This window comes from Onychomys torridus, chromosome 6 (assembly GCF_903995425.1).
Source record: "Onychomys torridus chromosome 6, mOncTor1.1, whole genome shotgun sequence".
NCBI classification, from domain to species: domain Eukaryota; kingdom Metazoa; phylum Chordata; class Mammalia; order Rodentia; family Cricetidae; genus Onychomys; species Onychomys torridus.
In genome coordinates, this window is record NC_050448.1 from 8,247,639 (window position 1) to 8,271,955 (window position 24,317).

A 24,317-nucleotide genomic window follows, 5' to 3' on the forward strand; every position below is an offset into this window, starting at 1 on the left:
TCCTAAATAATGATGACTATTGTGGAAAACATCCTGAATCCCGTGTGCTTGCTCCTTAGACATGGGCCCTGGGAACCCCAGTTATAAATGGAATGTCTACAACTTGCCGAGCTGTGAACTGACTCTATATGGCTGTAACTTGTTTTATATGTGTCTATCTATCTATATTTATACATATGGATATGTATATTTAAATAAAGTAGAATCTTACTTAAAATTACACATACACATGCACACGCACACACACACACACACACACACACACACACACACATATACACACACATCATTGTGATAACACCTTTTCCTAAACTTTGTTGTAAGCCGCTTCCAACACCCTCTTCCACGAGATCCAGCAAGACTTACTTTAAACCACCTTCTATCTGCAAAGGACTACGATCTAGAAAAGAAAGCAGACCCAGTTCCCACTTCACTGCCACACTGAGTTTATTGTTCAGCATAACAGCGATAACTGGGATCCAAGAGCCATCCAAGTTGAGCAGAGGAGGTTGTGTGAAAGCATTCACATTGTCTGTAAAGCCCCGGGACCTGCTTGACTGATGATGTAACTGTTACTTTGTGTGTGTGTGTGTGCCAATTTCTGTGCCTGTGGCTTTTGCAGGGAAGGCCAGAGATACCGGGTGTACATTGTGATACCACTGCTGCCGGGATTCGAAGGAGACATTTCCACAGGCGGAGGGAATGCGCTTCAGGCAATAATGCACTTCAACTACAGGTGCCCGATTCCAAACCCTGTTTTGATCTTTGCACCATGTGTGGAAGCCTGGGAAGCGAGCTGCAAGATTTCTGCACATTTGTTCAGCATTTTACTTTCAAACCACAGTCTTTTCTACGTGGTAACATTCAAATGTCACAGTCATACATGATGGTGCTCTCTCTCCTCTCTCTCTCTCTCTCTCTCTCTCTCTCTCTCTCTCTCTCTCTCTCTCTCTCTCTCTCCTACTCTGCTATCCTGGATCTTATTTGGTAACCCTGGCTGCCTGGAATTTGTTATGTAGACCAGGCTGGCCTTGAACCTCAGAGATACCCCATCTCTGCCCAACTACTGTCTCTTATATTAATTTTTAATACATATTGATGAAAAAATATCATTATACCATTGATCTCTTTATTCTTTTCTGTAAGTAGAGAAAAGTAAACATGAAGTATAAGTGTTAAAAAAAAAGAAGAAGTGTAAGTGCTAACATGATACAATTGAGTGCATTCAGTTAGACAGTGTGGAGATGACAACCAGACTGTTTCCTCATAAGTTTCACACTTTCTCGTCTTCCTTTTTGAGGTGGGAGGGAGAATAAGACAGAGAAGGGCTCAGGGCCTTCATCACACTTGGGTGGAGGGTTATATGCCCCATGCTTGGCTTCAGATAACCCCAGCTGATCCTGATAACACAGTTTGAGGGCACTACTGGGTGGCATTGTGGTAGTGTTTGATACTAAGCCTCATATGGCCCAGGCTGGCTTTGAACTCCTCATAGCCTAGGATGACTCAATGTCTGATCTTCTCGCCTGTATCTCCCAAGTGCTGTGATTGTACGTGTGTGCCACCATGCCTGGTTTGCAGTTCTGGGAATGAACCCAGGTCTTCATGCATGGGATTAAAGGCATGCACCACTATGCCCAGCAGTTGATTTCTTTTTTCCCACTGACTCTTCCAACTTGTGTCTGCATATCTGCCAGGGTTTGAAGTAAATATTGGTGCTGATGCTGTTATCCCAGGGGCCAATTCATCTGGTTACAGTGACTACCTTTTTTTCTACATACTGAACTGAAGATGGGTCCATATCTAATGTTATCTGACTTAGTACATAACCAAAAATGTTTTTGTGAGCACATGTCACTAACATGATGTTTAATTAATTGCTCTCTATCTGCTTTCTTGGCAATTCAGATATTACTTTTGGAATATTGTCAGTTTTGAGTATTTCCTGTGACTATTTCTTTGATTTTTGAACCAGTTGAAAGACACATTTGGCTGTTGTTCAGCAACCCAAACCTTTTGTTATGCTAGTGTAGACTTTAATAATATCAGCCTTTCCAGGCATAGCTGTATTTTTAATTACATTCATACAACAGGTAGATGGAACATAGAATTTTGGTTTTTTCTTTTAAAAATTTTTTATTATCATCCAGCTCAAATATTTTCTACTTTAATTTTTAAAGTTTTTATTAGCATATACTAATTATAAATGGCGAATCTTTATTATACCATTTTCTTACACACATACAATTTTAATTCTATCCACTCCTCTTTATTCTCTTTTGTCCTTCACTTCCCCTACCTCTTACCAACTAGTCTCTCATCTGCTTTCTATCCTTCTCTCTCCGCCTCTGTTCTCATGAACCAGAGAGTTACTTCCATTAGAGCTGTTTATGAGAGTATACATGAGAGGTAATTTGTGGAAGTGAGTCTTTCCAAGACTACACCACTGAAGAAAATGTCTCCCCCTGTAACTGTGGTAGCTCCTAGGGCAGGGGTGGCCTCAGGGCCCCTTGCTTTTCCATCATTTAGAGTCATCAGTATTTAACAGTCTTGAGGAACAAAAATCATCAACAGAGCCGTTATTTAAAACTTGATTTTTCACATTTACAGGTTTTTGCTTATATTGATGGAAATAACCCTGTTTAATAGTCTGCTTACTTCTTGATGCTCTGAAAAACAAAGGTTTTCCCCTTTCCCCCAGAAAGCAGGATGATTTTGTAAACACTCTTATCTACGAAGACTCCTCAGTCTTACTTTTGCTATCACAAAATTTTCTAAGGGAAAGTTCCTTCATAGCCCATCTCTCTTTCTGAAATCTGTTATCAGTTTTATAACTCTTCTATTGACTTGCATCAAAATAACTGTCTTTTCAGTAACATTACAAAAATATTTCCTATTATGGTTATAACTTTTGAAAGTAGGTATAGCATTTTCTTATGAAAGTATTTGTCTTGTTTTTGTTTGGGTTAGGGTTACATCCGCAGGTATTGCTGTAAGACTTGGTTGTTGGAACCTACATAACTATGCCTTTACATGTTTTCAGAACCATGTGCAGAGGGGAGAACTCCATCCTTGGACAATTAAAGCCAGAGCGTAAGTAGTTTTTCTTTTCTTCTGTGATTGTTTCTAGGAAACATCAGGAGTGAACAGGATTAGATATGAAGATAAGGTGGCAGCATCTATTAATTATTTTCCTTGTTCCTTTGACCAATATATGATTGAAGGTGCAATCTGTTGTGGCAGGGAAGTCACGGCAGCAGATGATGTGGAGGCTGGTCACATTGAATTCACGGTCGGGAAGCAGAACAAGATGAATGCTGGTGTACCCTTTGTTCTTTTTATTCAGTCTGGAACCCACTCATGGATGGTGCTGCTCACACTTGACCTTCCTTTAACTAACTTGATCTATAAAACCCCTCACATACACACACACGCACCTTAGATTGTAATCAAATTAACTGTCATGGTATCTGTGAATGTCCATGTAGTGTGCTATCCACTACAACTGTCTACTTGTATTCTCAGCTTATCCACTACCACAACCCCATATAGGTCATCTCTGTTGAGAATTATCTGTTTAAGTCTGTACCCCATTTTTAATTGAATTACTTGGGTTTTTGATGTCTGTTTTCTTGAATTATTTATATATTTTGGACATCACCCCTCTGTCAGATGTGGGGTTGGTGAAGATCTTTTCCCATTCTGTAGGCTGCCATTTTGTTTTATTGACCGTGTTCTTTGTCTTACAGAAGCTTCTCAGTTTCAGGAGGTTTTATTTGTTGTCAATTTCAGTGTCTGTGCTACTGGTGTTATATTCAGGAAGTGGTCTCCTGTGCCAATGTGGTCAAGGCTATTCCTTACTTTCTCTTCTATCAGGTTCAGAGTAACTGGATTTATGTTGAGGTCTTTGATCTACTTGGACTCAAGTTTTGTGCAGAGTGACAGATATGGATCTGTTTGCATTCATCTGCACGCTGACATCCAGTTATGCCAGGACTATTTGTTGAAGATGCTTTCTTTTCTCCATTGTATAGTTTTGACTTCTTTGTTAAAAATCAAGTGTCCATAGGTGTGTGGATTAATATCTGGGTCTTCAGTTCGATTCCATTGATCAATGTGTGTGTTTTTATGCCAATACCAAGCTGTTTTCATTACTATACCTCTATAGTAGAGCTTGAAGTCAGGGGTGGTGATGCCTCTAGAAGTTCTTTCATTGTACAGGATTATTTTAGCTGTCCTCAGTTTTTTGTTTTTCCATATGAAGTTGAGTATTGTTCTTTGAAGGTCTATAAAGAATTGTAATGACTTCTGGTAAGATGGCCGGTTTTGCTATGTTAATCTGAGTGATCCATGAGCTCTTAGTGCTTTCTTACAGCCTATATACCATAACCATTTTCCATAATGTTTGAGACAACCATGGATAAAGAAGGAAACAAACCAAGGTACCCCCTTTCCCTGCTGCAGTTCTTTCTAGAGGTACATTCTTAAATGGAGGAGAGAAAAAGAAAAAAGAGGGAGAGAAAAATGTTCCTTCATTATATATATATATATATATATATATATATATATATATATATATATATATATATATGTATAAGGGAATAGTATTCAACTGAGAGAAGCCAGGCACAATAGGCCATGTGCCATATGTTTACATTTTTAATGAAATTTCTTTAATAGGCAAATCCATAGCAATAGACAGTTCTATAGTAGTTGTTAAAGTCTGGGGAGAGTTAGGTAGGATCAGGTGTCAATTAGATGGGCATGGGAGTATAAAATATCTTAAAATTAAGTAGTAGTGATGGTTATATAGCCTTGTGAATATGCTTTTTAAAAATCGACTGAACTGGACCTGGGAATGCAGCTCAGTTGGCACAGTGCTTGACTGGCTTGTATAAAGCCCTAGGTTCAATCCCAGCACCAAATAAACCTGTAAAGTTGTGCACATCCGGAGTCCAAGCATTCAGAAAATAGAGGTAAGAGGAGCAGAAGCTCAAGGTCATCCTTAGATATGCAGCATGTTCAGGGACAACTTGGGGTACACGAAAGATGAATCTCAAAAACTCTGCCTAAAACAAAAAAATCTGTGGGGTGTGGCAGTGCAAAACCTTTGATACCAGCACTTGGGAGGCACAGGGATCTCTGTGAGTTGGAAGCTAGCCTGGTCTACATAGTGAGACCTTGTCTCAAATAAATAAACTATAAAACTATAAAAAAAAAACCCACCCATTGAACTATACACCTTCTATTTGCACTTATGGGGTTGAATAGAGAGATTTGCACATGCTAAGCAAGCACTCTGCACTGAATTTACATTCCCAGCCATGTGTATACAATTGTAACAGGGAATTACAACTCCATGCTATGGAGTGTTTGGAGCTAGTTATAGACTTTTATGACTTTTTAGGGAATTTGGTAGCTTTGAAAGCCATGGGTTTAGCTGGATCTACATCTTTAATTCTAGCACTCAGGAGGCAGGGGCCAGTCTCTATGAGTTCAAGGCCAGTTTGGTTTACATAGTAAGTTCTAGGACAGCCAGAGCTAGTAGTGAGACTCTTCCCCCCACCCCCTCCAAAAAAAAAAGATAGATAAAAGAATAAATAGGCTTAAACTTCCCCACAGCAGTGGTTCTCGACCTTCCTAATGCTGTGACCCTCATGTTGTGGTGACCCCCCAACCATATTATTTTCATTACTACTTCACTATTTTAACTGTAATTTCACTATTATGAATTGTAATGTAAATATCTGATATGCAGGTTATCTGATATGCAACCCCCAAAGGGGTCATGACCCACAAGTTGAGAACCACTGTCCTACAGGTATATTATGTGTGCACACATGTCTATCAGTGCTGTGTTTATATAGGAAGTTTTCACTGACTGTCTGTTCAGACATAGTTATGCACATAACCTAACTGCACCCAGGAGAGAGCAGATGTCCCAGAGTATCACCTTGATCTCTATGGGTTGATGAATCAATCTATATAAAAGACATAATGAGAAGACAGAGTAGGAAAGGCATCCCAAGCTGTCTGATGGGGGCTTGGAAGGTGAAGGTAAGATTATAGAAGAGTAAGGAATTAAAGCACGTTATTCTTTCGTCTCTCAATTGTGAAAATGTCCTGAGCTTAATAGAAAGCACTTTCTTTGGCTCCAGACTCTTTTTTCGCCTTTGCATTTGGGAGAAATAAATTGGATTTTAACACAAGAAACAATGTCAATGGCAAGCCTGCTTGGGGGAAAGTTTCTAAGCACCCTGGGAACAAGTCAACATAAGGCCTCTTGGTGGGGGATGTCCAGATTCTGAACACAGGGAGAAAAGATTAATTACACAGGGCCCTTTTGCAGAGGGTCACATGGTTGGTTTGGTTTGTTAGTGCTGGTGGGTTATAAAGCCCCAGCGGCCTGCTCTCTGGTTGGGTGGCAGCCTGCAGTGCCCAGAGGGTGGCCCTTCAGTCAGTTTGAATAACAAAAGCGCAACTGTGAGAAAGTTAAAAGTCCTGAAAAGAATTCCAGCCCCAGCCAGTCCCTGAGCCTATGATCTCCAGAGACCTACTGCTCAGTTTCAAGCACTCCTTATCATTTTTATAATTTCTGTGAATTATAACCTTTTAGGACCAAGTAAATTAGTGGCCAAGAGTATTCAAACAGGATTATAAATACACAGATACCCAAAACTCCAATTTAAAGTAATAAACCTTAGATGATAATTCTTGGTGGTTTTGTTTTTGTGTTTGTTTTAAATAAAAATTGCCTTGTGAACTTCCAGCACACATTGGAGCCCACCTTCCTTCTGGTACCCAGACAACAGTGTCAATCATAGTTCTGGAATGTTGTCTGCATGGGAGAGTCTCATATCCTATCACCTGGGAATCGTCCCAGGACTTGTCTCTGCCCTTTTCACAATGGTTTCATCCCTGTTGTTGGATTTTTCCTCTTTTGTAACTTGGTAGCACCGTGTTAGCACCACTGACTTCGGATTCATTTTATATGAAGGCAGTTTTCTTCACAGAATAAAATACTGGTTCTCAATTTTCCTGTGTCCCTTCGCTAGGAAGCACGTGAGGGTGGTGGGATTCATTACTGTCATAGGTGCACCAGTTGTATCTGACAGGCCCCGCAGAGACTGTCCATGGCAGCTCCCTTCTAGCCAGGACCTTCTCTTAGTGTCTCTCCTCCCTACCCCCCAGCTTTCCTTCTTTTCTCCTTCCTTCCTTCCTTCCTTCCTTTCTTCCTTCCTTCCTTCCTTCCTTCCGTCCTTCCTTCCCTCTCCCTCCCTTTCTCCCTCTCTCTTTCTTCCTTCCTTCCTTCCTTCCTTCCTTCCTTCCTTCCTTCTTCCCCTTTTCCCTCTTCTTTTCCCTCCTCTTCCTCTTCCTTTAGAATCTGCACTGTTAGTTTTCTCCTCAGGGCTCTCTTTCACTTTCTGAGCCTCACTGAGGAGGCAGAGTAGAAGGTGGTATGCTCTGGGGCAGAGTGTCCCTGATGACAAGTGTGTGGCTGATGGGCCTGCTGTGGAATGGCGGGGCATCCCTGATCAACAAGTGAGGACAAGCTGATAGGCCAAGGGTGCAATCGTGGACTTCAGACATAGCTTAAAGTCCAGGCTGCTGGCCACTACTCAATATAACTGATCCTTTAAAAATGATTTTTAAATACTTTCAGATTCTTATTATAATTTATTCATTTAATTATTATTGGTGCAAGACACATGTCACATCTCAGGTGTGGAGGTCAGAGAACAACTTTCAGGAGTCAGTTCTCTCCTCCCATCTTTCCATGGGTTCTAGGGATCAAACTTAGGTTTGTAAGGCAAAAGCTTTTATCCACTAAGACGCCACTCTGAACCCTAATTCCAGCCTTATAGGACAATTTCTGGGACTCGATCTGTCCTTTCATCCTGTGTGTTTATCTGCTGACATTTTATCTCCTCCCTCTCCTTCCCTTCTCCTCCACTGCCCTCCCTTCTCTCACCTTTCTTTCCTCCCTGTAATTCCCTGGGGCCTTAACTGCCTCCACTGAACCCCACATGCAGCTCTGGATTCCGCCTTTAGCAAGTCCTGTAAGATGGGTGTGGTGGTATTGTGTTCCCCAAAATGTTGTGCACCCTAATAAACTTATCTGGGGTCAGAGACAGAACAGCCCCAATATTTAACATGAGAAAAGGCAGTGGTAGCACCTGCACCTTTAATATCAGCACTTGGGAGGCAGAGCCAGGCAAATCTCTGTGAGTTCAAGGCCACATTGGAAACAGCCAGGAAGTAATGGCAGAAAACAGAAAGATATATAAGGTGTGAAAACCAGGAACCAGAGCTAGTTAAGCATTTGGCTGGTTAAGCTTTCAGGCTTTGGAGCAGCAGTTCAGCTGAGATCCATTCTGGATGAGGACTCAGAGGCTTCCAGTCTGAGGAAATAGGATCAGCTGAGGAACTGGCAAGGTGAGGTAGCTGTGGCCTGTTCTGACTCTGATCTTCCAGCTTTCACCCCAATACCTGGCTTAGGTTTGATTTTATTAATAAGAACTTTTAAGATTCATGTTACAGATGGGCAAGGACCTATGTACACTGAGAACTCCTGTTTAATGGAGCTTGGGAACTTTTAATAGAAAAATCCCTGTTTAAAAATAATTACTTTGGCAAAGGCTTTTCTCCATGATTCCATTGAAAAGCTGCATTATGTCTTAAAATGTTATTCTCTGGATCACACCTAGATGACACAGAGAAATCGAAAGTTCAGGCACTGTGACCTTAAGTAACGATGTTGCCAAGCCGTGTGGCACAGTGCTGGTACTAGAGAAGTGTACTCTACAGTGTCTGTAAAAATCAGGCATTTTTAGAAGTATTTTCCAGGAATTGTATGGGCACAAACAACTTCATGGAGGACATACAATTCCCTTCTTTTTAATCAGAGTTAATTTTTTGTTTGTTTTTTTGAGACAGGGTTTCTCTGTGTCGCCCTGGCTTTCCTGGAACTTAGAAATCTGCCTACCTCTGCTTTTGAGTGTTGTGACTAAAGACCTGTGGCACCACTGCCTCACCAGAGGTGGCTTTCTAAAGAAAGTTATGGTCCATGTCCAGCCTTTTGATATTGCCATATGCAAAATTCATGCTCAAGAAGTATGGAATTAAGTTACAAAAAATTGTCTCTCTCTCTTCTCTGTCTCTGTCTCTGTCTCTCTCTGTCTCTCTCTCTCTCTGTCTCTCTCTGTCTCTCTCTCTCTCTCTCTCTCTCACACACACACACACACACACACACACACAAATCAATGTTTTAAGTATATTTGTGTTTTGTGTTGGGCCTTTATCATACTGTCCTAGGGCTCATGAAACCCACTGCTGCAGGTCACACACACCTGGAACTTAACTGTTGTTCTAATGTAATACTAACACATGGAGTGTGGGATTTGTATATTTGAATGTTTAGTGTAGAACTTTCAGAAGGTCTTTTACATGTGAAGCACCAGTATGCCAACACAGCTCTGAGATCATTCACGTACATTCAGAAGGTGATCTGTCAGTGAGGGAGGGACTCCCTGTGTGTACTTAGGAATAACTTTCTTCCCAAGATACTTGAAATGAATAGAGCATCCATGGCAAAGTAGAAAACCTACATAATAAATGGGGCTCAGCAAACAGAACCTGAGTTACCACTGGGCCTATTACTATGTTTCATAATCTCCTAGAGAAAGACACAGTCTCAACTTTTCCTTCTGTTAGAATTCATGACAGTTTGGCTCCTCTCCATTTGTTCTGAGTCTTAGACTTTGTGCAGGACAACTGTGAAGGAAGGGACCATACAACCTTGTGACCAACACTCAGACCATGTTAGTGACTATAGTTCGGTGTGCAGTTCTCTCATGGTAAGATGAGTGAGCAGCTGTTTACAGTGCAAGCCTGCTATTGTTTGCTTGAAACAAAATCTCCCAGTGTCGAGCATAATAAAGTTTATTTTCTTTTCCTAATATTAATGATCTTGAAGGGAGAAATTTTAAAAATTCTTTGACAATTGCACACATGCATATGATGTATTTTCATTTCACCCTTTATGGACCCCTCCCATCTTCTCCTCTTCAACCAATCCCATCCTGCTTTTGTATTGCTTAGTTTCTTAGTGACTCCCTGAGGTCAATCAGCATTGCTTGCGGAGCGTGGGCAGCTTAGCAGTGGCTACCCCACTGAAGAAATGGCTGCTCTTTCCCCAGCAGCTCTGGGAGGACAGTGCTCTCGCGAGACCTCCCCCACCTATGATGGAGTGTTGATGGGGCCCCTTGCTGTACAGGTAACCACAGCGACTGAATTCCTGAGCCACGTCATGAAGACAGCAGTTCATGGCACTCCTCCGCATCCTAGGGAGGATTATTTAATTGGCAACATTTTTAGGTAGTCAGCAGACTTAACTGCCACTCAGGGCTGACTGTGCTACATTCATTTGTGGTTTTGACAAATACTTGTTCTCTGGCTTAAGCTGCAGCAGGTGTCAGCTGAGACAGAAGCCGCCATGATACTGAGATCTTGTGTTGTCTTTTCTGCCTCCACACATCAGTAGTTAACTCACCAAATCATGAAAGAGCTCCAATTGGAGTAATTTCTAGATTGCCTCAGCCAAAGGCAGAAGGCATTTCAATATGATTTTGTTGTAATGTAGCTTTGATGACAGCCTAGAGTCACCTAAGGAGGAAACCTCAGTTGAAGAGTTGCTTACCTTGTGTTGGCCTGTGGATGTACCTATGAGGGACACTTATTGTTAGCTGATGTAGCGAGCCCAGTCCAATGTGGGCTGCATCAACCCTGGGTGGTGGTTCTGGGATAGATGAGCTAAGTGTAAGCCAGGAAACAAGCCGGAGAGTGAGCTAGCCAGCATCCTTCCTCTGGCCTCTGCTTCAAGCTCCTGCCTTGAGTTCCTGCCCTGACTTCCCTCAATGATGGGCTATGACCTGGGAGGATAAGTCAAATACACCCTTTCCTTCCTTAAAAATTCTTTGACAGAATGTTTTGCCACAGCAACAGAATAAAACTAGGATACTCATTCAAGTTATTAATATAAATTTCCTTTATCATAAAAATTCCTGGCTAAATTTTGCAAAAGATTATATAATACACACACACACACACACACACACACACACACACACACACACACACACACTTCTAAATAACCTGCTTAAATGGTCTATATGTCTTGGAAAACAAAATTGATGTACCTTTGTTGGGCATGGTCATATTGATTTTAATATTTTCTTTTTGATTCCCAGTTGGTAATCAGTGGATAAATTACATATCATTTTGTGGCCTGAGAACACATGCAGAGCTGGAAGGGAACCTAGTCACTGAGCTCATCTATGTCCACAGCAAGTTGCTAATTGCTGATGATAACACAGTTGTTATCGGTAAGTATGAGGTCTGTGCCCACGCTTCTTCGCCTCCATTGTCCTTGCTTTTCCGTGTTTCCGTGGCAGCTGAGATTTGTCATAGAACACCTCAACTGTTTCACTGACATCCTCCCTAACCTGTCTTGTTGTTTTGTTTTCTAACCTATACAGAATTAGAGATCCAGAGCAATGAAAGGGACTTTGTGCACTCACAGTATTTAGAAGCAGGGCCTTTAACCACACATCTGTTTACCTGGTGATCTCTCTGATTCTTTAAAAATGTTTACTTTTATTTATTTGGCTGGTTGACTGATTTTGTGCATGTTCTGCATTTGTGTGTCGAAGTCAGAGGCCAGCCTGAGTGAGTTTCCACCAAGAGGAACTCCAGTCTTCAGGTTTGGCAGCAAGTGTCTTTATCTGCTGAGCCACACCAATAGCCCTCATTTGATTAATTCTTTAGTATTCCCTTATTCTTATTTGAGTCCAAGTGCCTAGAGTTCTGGCATCTGGAGGAGAGGAAATCAGCAAGGGAACATTTCCCACAAGAGAAGCTTGTGTGAGGTCTGTGCTGATCCTTCCCTACAGATCTAGGGCTGGGTCACAGTCAAGGCCAGAAGGATGCTAAAGTCTGTCAGTATGCTTACCAGTATTTCCCTATGTTTATGTTTTGGATACTCTCAATCAAGGTGTGGGACTGTCATCTTTGCTGACTCTGGTGGGAATGGGGAGAGAATTGTTTTAGTGAAATGACATAGCCCTGTTTTACGATTAAGGTCCTTCTTTAACTAATGGCACGAGTACTCTCCCCTCACTGGTTCAGGAGAGAGGCGTGCACATTCTGGATTGGACCTTCTGTGGCAGAAGGGTGGATATTCAGCCTCCTTCCAGTTTTATACACATTGAACATCCTGTGTCAATGTCACTGAATTGTTTCCCATTTAATATTGTTAATGAATGAACACTGGAAAGATGAATGAGATGCAGAACATTAATAACTTGTCCTAGTCAGGGTTTCTATTGCTGTGATGAGATGCCATGACCAAAAGCAACTTGGAAAGAAAAGGGTTTATTTGGCTTACACTTCCACATTGTAGCTCATCACTGAAGGAAGCCAGGACAGGAACTCAAACAGGGCAGGCACCTGGAGGCAGGAGCTAATGCAGAGGCCATGGAGAAGTGCTGTTTGCTCAGCCTGCTTTCTTATAGAACCCAGGAACACCTGCCCAGAGATGGCACCACCCTCAGTGGGCTGGGCCTTCCCATCAATCACCAATTAAGAAAATGCCCTACAACCAAATCTTATGGAGGCATTTTAACAATTGAGGTTTCCTCCTTTCAGATGACCCTAGCTTGTGTCAGGTTGGCATAAAACTAGCTAGCACATGATCATTCTGAAAACTGTGTGTGTGTGTGTGTGTGTGTGTGTGTGTGTGTGTGTGTGAAAGAGAGAGAGAGAGAGAGAGAGAGAGAGAGAGATAGAGAGAGAGAGAACTTGTGTTATCAGTAGAGATGGTGCATGGCACTGCTGGGAATCCTGCTTATCTGTTCTATGTAGCTGAAGTTTTCCTGTTCCTGCCTGGCTCACATGGCCCTCTGGCCACTTGGACCCAAGTAAACATACAGAGGCTTATATTAATTAAACTGCTCAGCCATTAGCTCAGGTCTGTCACTTATGGCGGCAGTGGCTGGCAGTGTCTCCTGACTTAGCCTTCCACTTCCCAGCATTCTCCTCTCTCCTTATCCCACCTATACTATACTTCCTGCCTGGCTACTGGCCAATCAGTGTTTTATTTATCAATCAATCAAAGCAACACATTCACAGCATACAGAAAGCCATCCCCCTCAGTTTTAAATAAAACATAGCTTCTTAGCCATATTAAGGTAACTCCCTGGTCTTTAAGAAGCTAAATGTCATGGAGTATTTTGACACTTTTAGGCAGTTATATGTTCTTTTTGTCTCTATTCTTCACTGAGAAAGGGGAAAAAAATCTCATAACTACCAGTAATGAGATGTCTTATCTGGAATATAGTTTGGAAAAAGGTATTTCTGAAGCAAGGGTATGTATCTCAGTGTGTGTTTATCGGTGCATACATGTATTTGAATGTCTCTAAATATAGCTTGAATATCTGTATACATATACACACATAGGGAGAAAGACTGGAGAAATGGATTCTTTTAATATTTGTGCAGAACAGTTTTTTAAAAAAGCATTGTATTCCAACATCCTTTAGACAATAGCAATGGTTCTCAACCTGTGGTACCCCGGTTTGAATGACCCTTTCACTGGTGTTACCTAAGAGCATCAGAAAACACAAATATTTATATTATGGTTCATAACAGTAGCAAAATTACAATTGTGAAGTAGCAATGAAAATAATTTTATGGTGGGGGGGTCTCTACAACATGAGGAATTAAAAGGTCATAGCACTAGGAAGATTGAGAACCACTGTTCTCAAGGGACTTTTTATACTGAACAAAACATGACTCCAGATAGATCAAAGACCTCAAAATAAAACCAGATAAATGGATGGAGCTAGGGAGTGAGGTAGCCCAGATCCAAAAAGACAAATATGGTGTGTATCCACTTACATGTGAATGTTAGCTGTTAATCTTCAATAGGCAGGCTACAATCCCTATAACCATGGGATTTAGGGTTAGAGTAAGAGGCTAGCAGGTAGGGTGGATCTCCCTAGGAAGAGGACATAAAATAGATAATTACGAGGGACAATGTGGGGGACTAGAGCGAGAGACTCAAATGAGGAAGAGGAGGGAAGAAAGAGGTGGATGACGGAGGGAATACAGGGAGGTGCATCTAAAACAAGGGCTGTCTAAGGGGTGTACAGAAACCTAATACTGCAGAAGCTTCCCAAAATATATACAAGTATGGAGGTGATCTCATCGAAATTGCCTAATAACGGGGAAAACGGAATGAAGCCCCCGCTACTGTGTTCCTCAAAAGGCACCCAGAACCTATAACCACTCTATGTACCCCATATCCCTCCTTCCTCTTTTTTATGTAGAAATGAGGTATGTCCCAATCCTGCAACTCATTTTCTGAATTTGATTTTCAGAACACAGAAATATTTAACAGCAAGACTGGAGGTAACATTTATACTTAGCAGTATTTCCCTGTTAGTATTATTTATTAAGTTCACTTAAGATCTGGAGCCTAGCTAGCCAACTGCCCCAGGATTGGCTGTCTCTACCTACCTTACACTGGGGTTGCACATAGATCTCAGTGCCTGCCCAGCTTTTACATGGGTTCTGGGGATGTGAACACTAGGCCTCATTTTATCAAACCTGAGGGTCACAGCCTGTGCCCCAAGCCACACTCCTTAACAAGCCAATTAAAAGAGCCAGTTTAATAATGGAAGAGAGAGAGGGGGGAGGGAGAGAGAGAGAGAGAGAGAGAGAGAGAGAGAGAGAGAGAGAGAGAATTTATTAAATGTAGCCATCTTAGAGGGAAAAGAGACCCAGCGAAGCCCCCAAGTCCATCTTCAGGGTTCTGCAGTAAGACTGAGGTTTAATAGAGAGCCAAGGTTATGAACATCTAAGCACTGCCCATTAAGGTGCGGCCCTGCCCATCGCTGACTCATCATGAGCCCCAACAGTGAGTGAGCTTCAGTCTCATGTTGTAACAGCTGTGGAATCTCTTGCCAGGAGACAAGTTCCCTATGGCGGGCAACCTTCTTTTTCTCCCAGCATGGGATTTCGGGGCTTGGAGGAGGGTGGAGTCCCATTTCCTCAGTGCCCATTGTTTCTACAGCCTGGTAGCCATGTTGAGAGACACAGCATCTCTTTGGAAGATCTTACTATCCTGCCAGGCCTGTCATGCTGCCTTATGCAGCCAGCACTTACTTCTGTCTCCAACATTTCACAACACTAGGAATGTCCTCCTGTCTGCTGGAGTCGGGGGCAACTGTCATGGGAGGGGTTTGGGGTTAGTGGTTAAATATGTGGGGGCTCCAGGCTGGCTCCCACACCGTAGTGTTCTGATCTTGGCTAGAGAAGCACCACTGAGTCCTGCAGATGCAGTCCCAGAGTGGTCTCTGCTTAGGGCAGAAGAGATCCAAGTCCCCAAAAAGCACCACGGGAATTCTGTTCGTACATCTGGGAAGGGATGCTTGGTCTTCCTAACCAAATGCTGCATTCTAGTAAATTCTCCCCACCTGCAGCCCAGGTCTCCCCAACACGCCTAAATAAGACCCAAACCAGCACAACTAACATGGGAAGGGGAAGTCTCACAGGGAGAAGTCTCACACCTAAACAGAGAACCACAGGCATCTAAGGGATGCTGAGGGTGGGAGAAATGATTCTCTTACAGATGAACCCCATCATTGGCGAGCCAGTACCAATGGTCAGCCCCAGAATCATATACATTGCAGTCACACTAAAGGGACTTAGCAGGTTGTGTTCGTGCATTTATACATCCAACAGTGTCATTATTGTTATAGATATATGCACATATAGCAGCTGAAAAGACGCCATAAGTTTGAGAAAGGACAACGGGAGGGGCATTGGAAGGGGAAAAGGGAAGAGGCGAAATTATGTACTTATATTTTAATTGAAAAAAAGCTGCCAAACCTCATGGTGTAATACGAAAGCTAATTAGTGCATATGTATGCTTTACCATGATCCACTACATTATTTCTTCTATTGTGAGGAATCAGGTAATAAAAAGAAGTCCATAGTACACATCACAAAATAAATAAATGAAAGCTTAGTCCTTTCAAACTGAAAGTCAACATCCTTGGTGAATTGAGGTTTTATCTCTAGACCAGGCTGGCCTGGAACTCACAGAGCTCTGCCTGCCTCCTGAGTGCTGGGATTAAAGGCTTACAATGCTACCTCCCTGAATTGAGGTTTCAAAATCAAAGGAAATTGATATCAAAGCTGCTGCCTGCCACACAGGCAGAGGTGGAGTGTCCCGGCCATAGACGGCAGACTGTATTTCAGATTAGCCAGTGACTGTGAAAGCACTCCTGCCATTTAACATTCCTTGCTGTGTAAAAGCTGAAGACTAGAGAGCTTGTTCTTGGTTTTTGTTGTTTTGTTTTTTGTTTTTGTTTTTAAACATACCATTTCATAAACAAGAGAAGAAAGTTCTAGTGTTAATAGAGTCTTCCGGATTTGTTGTAGCAGGCTTTCTCAGACTGCCAGCCCCCATAGTAGGACATGGAGACTTAATATTGCTCGGCCTTATCATATGCTTGTCCTACCAGCTCTAATAATTTAACCTGTTTCTCTTCATCTTCATTTTGCCTCAGGGCTTTTTTACCTTTCTTTCATTCTGTGTGTCCTACTCTGTGTCTGTCTGCCTGGCCCTGAGCATCTCCCTCGCTTTCTCTCTCGTTTTCTCCTCTCTTCTCTTATCTCTTTCTTATTCTCTCTGTCTGCCAGCCCTGCCTATCCCTCTACGGTCTAGCTATTGGCCATTCAGCTTTTTATTAGACCAATCAGGTGCCTTAGGCAGGCAAGGTGAAACAGCAACACACCTTTACATAATTAAACAAATGCAACACAAACAAATGTAACACATCTTTTCCTAGTTAAACAAATGCAACACACCTTTACATAGTTAAATATTTTGCAACATAAACAAATATAGCATATCTTTATATAGTCAAAGTAATATTCTACAACATTCTGTAGGTTTTTACAATTATTTTCACTTATGTGTATTGTGTGTATCTCTGTATGTGCACATATGTGGACAGGTATCCATGGAGGCCAGAAGAAGGCATCAGGTCCTCTGGATCTAGAGTTACAGGATGCTATAAGCCACTTGAAATGGGTGCTGGGAGTGGACTTGGGTCCTCTGGAAGAGCAGGAAGCACTCATAACTGCTGAGCCATCTCTCCAGCCTCTGAGCATGCTTTCCACCCTTCGGCCTTGGCTTGTTGGATTAGCCCCTCATGGTAGAAAGATGGCTGTAGAGTGAATCTTCTGGAGCCAGTATCCAAGGGATGGGAAAGATGATATAAAGTTCAGCTTTCTCAGACACCCTTGGAAACTTTCCTTCATGTTGTGTGGTCCAGACCATGCCAAGTGCCATCTGCCAAGCTAATCCATGATAAAGATGGTGACATTGCGATTCTAAGCTGCTTTAGAACGATCAAGGGCCACACTTGGGATAATCCTGAGGAGGCCCCTACCTCCCTAAACTACACCTTCCCTAGATAATTTTGACAAAACTGGGGAGTTGTGAGCGGAAGCATAGAGTAGGGTTGGCCGTTGGCCGTGGCTGTCATGAGAATGTCTTTTTTTGGTTGTCCCTCCTTTTAGGTTCTGCCAACATCAATGACCGGAGCATGCTGGGAAAGCGGGACAGTGAAATGGCCGTCCTGGTGCAGGACACAGAGACGGTCCCCTCAGTCATGGACGGAGAAGAGTACCAAGCTGGCCGCTTCGCCCGAGGACTCCGGCTGCAATGCTTCAGGTGAGCACACAGAGCCGGGCTTTGTCACTAGTGCACAGCGCAGTGCTGGGGCTCAGGGCCACCGCTCCCCCTCGGCACTCCTGCCGTGCCAGATTCTTTTTAAATCTAGAACACTGTCTCTCAGAGTGGAGGATATGCACACCAGTATAGAAAATACATACATTGTTTTAATAGCCTGCCATCTTTATGGATAATAGCACAAACTACCATTTAAAATGTAATCAATTTAAGGCCAGTCCAGATCAAACCATCTAGGTGGAATTTGTTTAAGTTTTTAAAGTAACTTCACTTTTAAAATCTAAATAAACAAGTACTTCCACAAGTAAAGGCACTCCCCTCCTAGCTTGATGACCTAAGTTCAATCCCTTCAGCTCCCAAGGTGGAAGGAGAGAACCTTTAAGTTGTCACTCACACATGGGGACCACATGGTGAAGGACCAATTTCCACAAGTTGTCTGCTGACCTCTGCATGCACTGTGACATGAGCATCTTCAGGCACACAAAATAAATTTCGAGGATATGCTAAGTATTGCTAAAATATTTTAGCGGCTGCTGGGATTAGATTTAAGTGTGAATACTACATTTCCCAAGTTCAAAAGGATTCTAGACATGAGAGATCCTGGTTCTCTACAAGACAGACAGGATACTGAGGGCTGTGAAATAAGGACTGTGTGACACTGGGAAATTAAGTGGGTTGTCGGCTCTGGCTAGGATTAACTGCCCCCAGCCCCGTCAGTCTATTATCAACAGTGGTCCTTCTAAACCTTCTAGATCATATCACTCCTCTGCTCACTGTCATCTAGCTCCTTACCTCAGAACTAAGCAAGGACCAGGTAAAACCTTTCCAGATGTATGAATTCGCGTGGTCTGTCAACACCTTGACCTCTCTCCCAGATGCAGACCTGGTCAGAAGGTCCTGAGGATTCTAGAACTGCCCTTCCTGTGACGTCACTTCATTTGTGACCTATAGGGGTCTCTGTGACCACCGGGGCCAGCAGAGTGCTAATCTGAGTAAGGCAAGAAGGAAATCAGGTTCAACATGTCTTAGCCATATTGGTTCAAAATACCCTGACGCTGAGTAGTTTATTATAGGCATGTTTAAGTACAGTGCAAGTTTGAAAAAACATTTCCTGTTGTAACACAATCCCTTGTGCACAAGGAGACATAAGTACATCAAAAGAAACTCTCCTCAAAGTGTGTCACTTCTTCCATCAAGATGAGTTTTAGGCAGGAGAGATGGCTCAGAGGTTAAGAGAACTGACTGCCCTTCCAGAGGTCCTGAGTTCAATTCCCAGCAACCACATGGTGGCTGACAACCACCAATAAACAAGTGCCCTCTTCTGTATACATATAAATAAATAAACAAACAAATAAATAAATAAAAAGTAAGTAAGTAAGTAAGTTCTGGGGACAGGCTACATGTGTTATCTTAAGAGCTAGAGAAGGATCTGATGTGGTCTTAGTCATAGATAGTATAGAGGTCATCTGGGCTATTAACCATCTCTTGCCCTGTTTGTGGGAGCTCAGGGGAGCCCCTGGCCATACAGATAATGCAAACAACACCTAGACTATAAGCCACCTCCAGTCCTGCCTGTGGGATCTTGGTATGGCCTGTCGCTACAGAGATCATAAGTCAACAGGTTATTAACCAGCTCCATCTCCAGCCTTCTGAGTGGAAAAACAAGTTATATATCTCTGCCATCAAAAAGACAGTCCTGCATTTGGACACTCCCTTTTCCTCAGTGCCTGTCTGTGAGAGCAAGGACCTTCGAGCTCTCGATAGTGGCTCTATGGTGAGACAGACCAGGTGCCCCTGATGTAGCCAAGGGTTGTGCTTTGTGCTGCTTGGGGAAGGATGCCTGTGACACCATTGTTTTTAGCTTCCATGTGTTAATGGTCCATTTGGCAACTGGTTCACACACAGAGAGGACATGGACTAAATATGCTGCACTCCTTACCAATACAACAGCCATCTTGATGGCCATCTTGCTTCTTCCTACAGTTCTGGCAGACTCAACTCCCCAGATTTAGCTTCATTCCAGACAGATCCATTCTTTGCTCTCAGCTCAAAGGACTCAGTAGAGCCATGCCTCAAAATACGTCAGTACCTCTCACCCCCTTTCATTGCTGTATTTGTCTCCGTTATTACTCTTGGCCCAGTGAGACTTCTTTCAAACCATTGGTATTACAGAAAAGTGCTGCTGGTTTGCTTTGGTTAGCAGGGAAGAATTTAGAATCAGTACCTTGCTAATCAACCCACTGGCTTCCCATTACAGCATATACAAGGAAATAATTGTTTCACTTTTTAAGCTGAAAGTATGTCATGTCTTTTCCATTGTGAGTGAACCTAAGTATTCTTTTTAGAGTGGCAGGCTTCTTTATACATCTTTAGGCATATACTAATAGAGAGGGACAGGAGTCTGCTTTACAACCAATTTTCTCTTGTAGAAATTTGGCAAATATAAAATACCAACAAGAAGGTAAATTCATTTGTAATTCTACCACCCAGTGCCAACAATTTTTTAACTTTGATTACATAAATGGATACATGAATTACAAAGGTTTATGAAGTGCTATGTGATGTTTTTGTGTATGTGTTCACTGAGTAATATCTAGATGAGGGAGAGGATAACTTCAAATGTTTTGGATACATGTGTGGATGGTGCTGTGTGCATATGTGGAGTTCAGAGAATAACTTGGAGGAGTTAGTTCTTTCCATGTACCTTGCTGAGGCAGGGGTCTATTGTTTCTGCTTTGGTGAGTACTCCAGACTAGCTGGCCTATGAGCTCCTGGGAGACTCTCCTCTTCCCACTCCCATGTCACTGTGGGAGTGCTGGGATTAGAGGTGTGCACCACTGCATCTTGCTTTTTAAATGGGTTTCAGAAACCAAATTCAGTCAGCAGGCTTGTATGGCAAGTGCTTTTTCTGATGACCATCTCTCCAGCATGAGCACATGAATCTACTCAAATCTCTGACCTTTCTTTGTGATGAGAACATTCAAAATCCTTTCTTCTAGCTTCTGGGAAGCTAGTCCACCACCATCCAAAGACTCCCATGAAGCACACCAGAACATCTTACTCATGTCTACAATGGCTTAGTTCCCTTTGACCAACCTAGTTTCATGACCCCTTCCTTGATGCCCCAGCACTGGAGACCATCATTCTGTTCTCAAACATCTGTGAGGTCTTTACCATATTCCATCTATGAGGTCAAACCATCCCTGTCTTTCAATTCCTGGCTCATTCCTCCATGATGACTAGTTCCATCTGTATTGTCTTAAATGACAGGATTTCACTCTTCTGTGTGATTCAATGGCATTCATTTGTATGGACAAGCCACATTTTCCTTATTCACCTGTCAGCTGATGGACACTTAGTTTATCTCTGATTTTTGACTCTTCTGCATAACATTGTAATGAACATGGGAGTGCAGTTGTCTCTAGCATACTGAACTAACTTCTCTGGATATAACACAATAACATGGGTGGGATCATAGTTCTACCTCTAATTATTTGATGGACCCCTAAATGGGTTCTTATCCCTAGCAATACAATAAGGGTTTCCTCTCCACAGCTCACAGTATGTTGACAATTTTAACATTTGCCATCTAGCAGTCTACTTTTTGTCCACTCCTGGATTAATTCATCTATTAATTCATCTATTTTTAAAAAACAAAATTTGAATTTTGCAGGTCCAGAATATTCTTGATTTTTAAGATTTATTTCTTTATTTGTGTGCACACATGTATGTGTATACATGAATGTGAAGGTCAGAGGACAGCCTATAGGAGTCAGTTCTCTCCTTTCACGTTGAGGGTCCTGAAAATCAAACTCAGGTCTTCAGACTTGGACGCATCAACTTTGCCTGCTGAGTTATCAGGCCAGCCCCTGAATAGTCCCTTTTTTTCCTTTTCCTTTTCCTTTTCCTTTTTCTTTTTCTTTTTCTTTTTCTTTTTCTTTCCCTTCCCTTCCCTTCCCTTCCCTTTCCCCTCTCTTCTCCTCTCCTCTCCTCTCCTCTTCTCTTCTCTTCTCTTCTCTTCTCTTCTCTTCTCTTCTCTTCTCTTCTCTTCTCTTCTCTTCTCTCTCTCTCTCTCTCTCTCTCTCTCTCTCTCTCTCTCTCTCTGTCTTACTTGTTGTTTGGTTTTTTGAGACAGGATTTTTCTGTGTAACAGCCCTAGCTGTCCTGAACTCACGTTGTAGACTGGCCTCGAACTCACAGAGATCGGCCTGGCTCTGCCTCCCAAGTGCTGGGATTAAAGGCGTGCGCCACCACCGCCCGGCCTCAAGTGGAATTTTTTTAAATGTGTTTATTAATCAAGAATACTTGCTCTTTTGTGAGTTTGTTTGTCCTTTTCATGTTCTTTGCCCATTTTTTCTGGACTGTTTAACTTTCTTTTAATGACTATTTATTTTGTTGAATATGGTTGAACAATTTCTTCTTACTCCTATTTAAGGTGAAATTGTTAACCAAATTTCTTAATTTTTTTCCTTTACTCATTTGTCAAGAATATGTTCCCTAGCCTAAGGTTGACAGTTACTTTTGGATTTTTGTTTTTTACTTTTTTCCTAGTATCTGTTTCCATTTTGTATTTTGCATTTAACACATGTAGCTTCTTTTCTATTTTCCTTACAGGGTCTTATTATATAATCCAAGCCAACTTTAAACTCAAAATCTTCTTGTTGGTGGTTGTTTTTGTTCTTTTGGGAGTCTGTCATCCAGCTCCCAAATAAATCACACACAGAGTCTTATTCTTACTTATGAATGCCCGGCCTTAGCTTGGCTTGTTTTTAGCCAGCTTTTCTTAACTTAAATTAACCCATCTACCTTTTGCCTCTGGGTTCTTTCCTTTTCTTATTTCTGTAATCTTACATTCACTCTTACTCTGTGGCTGTGTGACTGTGTGGCTGTGTGGCTGTGTGGCTGTGTGGCTGTGTGGCTGGGGGCTGTATGGCTGTGTGGCTGTGTGACTGTGTGGCTGGGTGGCTGGGTGGCTGTGGGACTGTGTGACTGTGTGACTGTGTGGCTGTGTGGCTGTGTGGCTGGGTGGCTGGGTGGCTGGGTGGCTGTGTGGCTGTGTGGCTGTGGGGCTGTGTGGCTGGCCCCTAGCGTCCTCTTCTCCTTCTCTTGCTCTTTCTCCTCTCCTCCCAGATTTATCCTTCTATTTATTCTCTCTGCCTGCCAGTCCAACCTGTCCTTTGTCTTACACAGGCACAGTAACACAACTTCACTGAGTTAAATAAATGCAACATAAAAGAATGCAACACATCTTTGCATCATTAAACAAATGTTCTACATCATAAACAAATATAACCCATCTTAAAATAATATTCTACAGCACTTTCTGTCTCCCTCTTTCATGGTGGTATACACCACCATGCCTCTCAGAGTAGCATGTTTTAATGTAAGAAATGAGACAGGGTCTCTAAATTTTCTTTCCCTCAGCTGGTCAAGAGGTGTGTGAAGTAGTACTATTTACCTACTTGTTTTTAAACATTTGCTGTTGTTTTGTTTGTTTTTGAGACAGGGTCTCCCTATGTAGCCCTGGCTGGCTTAGAACTCATAGAAATCTGTTTGCCTTTGCCTCCTGAATGCTGAGTTAAAGGCCTGTGTCACCAGACATTCCTAAAATAGATAGATAGATAGATAGATAGATAGATAGATAGATAGATAGACAGACAATAGATAGATAGATAGATAGATAGATAGATAGATAGATGAATAAATAAATATAAGGCTTTGGTTTTTTTGGATAGAATCTCGTGTAGCCTAGGCTGGCTGGAACTCACTTTGTAGTTAAGGATGACCATGAACTTCTGGTCCTCCTGTCTCCACCCACTAAGTGCTTGTGTGCTAGGTGTGTGCACCACATTCAGAAGTTTATCTGATGTTAAATCTTCCTGATACTGGCTGTTGAAATTCCTGGCCACTCCCCCAGCTACATGACTGTGCATGACTGTCCAGTAGCCAAGCAAGAGGCTTAGTCATCCCAGGGCCTTACTTCCTACATAATCTGTGCGCTGTGTGATCACATAATTAGTGCATGGTGTGATCACGCAATCTATGCACATGTGTGGCATAGCTACATAAGCCCATATGCGCATGTGCAAGAGGAACCTGTAAAAAAGTGGGTTCCATCTATTCCTATCCTCTCTCCTTGCACAATCATTTCCATAGGCCTAAGCACCCCCTTCTATTTCCTCTCCTAATAAACTCTTAGAGTGGGTTTTGTTGTGCCTCATGGCTTTTCTTGTATGGTAAGCAGCACCACTTAATGAGTAACATTGCACTACATAATACAAACACTGGCAACACCATATATTTCAGCTTTCCTCCCGTCTCCGTCACAGCATACTGAAAGTGGTTTCTCACAGGCCAGTGTGACATCATCTTCATTTTTGTGGCCTCAGCTTTTAACGTTACTTTTTGTCACACTGCTTCCTCACTGTACTGTTTTCTTTAGAACAAATTTGTCTATTCTAAATATTCATTCTTTCTCATGCACTTTAGAACT

At 42.3% G+C, this 24,317-nt stretch overlaps 1 protein-coding gene across 7 annotated transcripts in view; it reads left to right on the top strand.

The window, feature by feature from the left end:
• Pld1 (phospholipase D1) overlaps positions 1 to 24,317 on the top strand; it is a 223,393-nt gene that overhangs the window by 188,612 nt on the left and 10,464 nt on the right. For all 7 annotated transcript variants that reach the window (XM_036190361.1, XM_036190362.1, XM_036190357.1 and 4 more), the window contains 4 exons: positions 623 to 736; positions 3,044 to 3,093; positions 11,250 to 11,384; positions 17,653 to 17,806. In XM_036190361.1, coding sequence (XP_036046254.1) covers positions 623 to 736; positions 3,044 to 3,093; positions 11,250 to 11,384; positions 17,653 to 17,806 — 453 coding nt within the window. The remainder of the gene's footprint in view (positions 1 to 622; positions 737 to 3,043; positions 3,094 to 11,249; positions 11,385 to 17,652; positions 17,807 to 24,317) is intronic.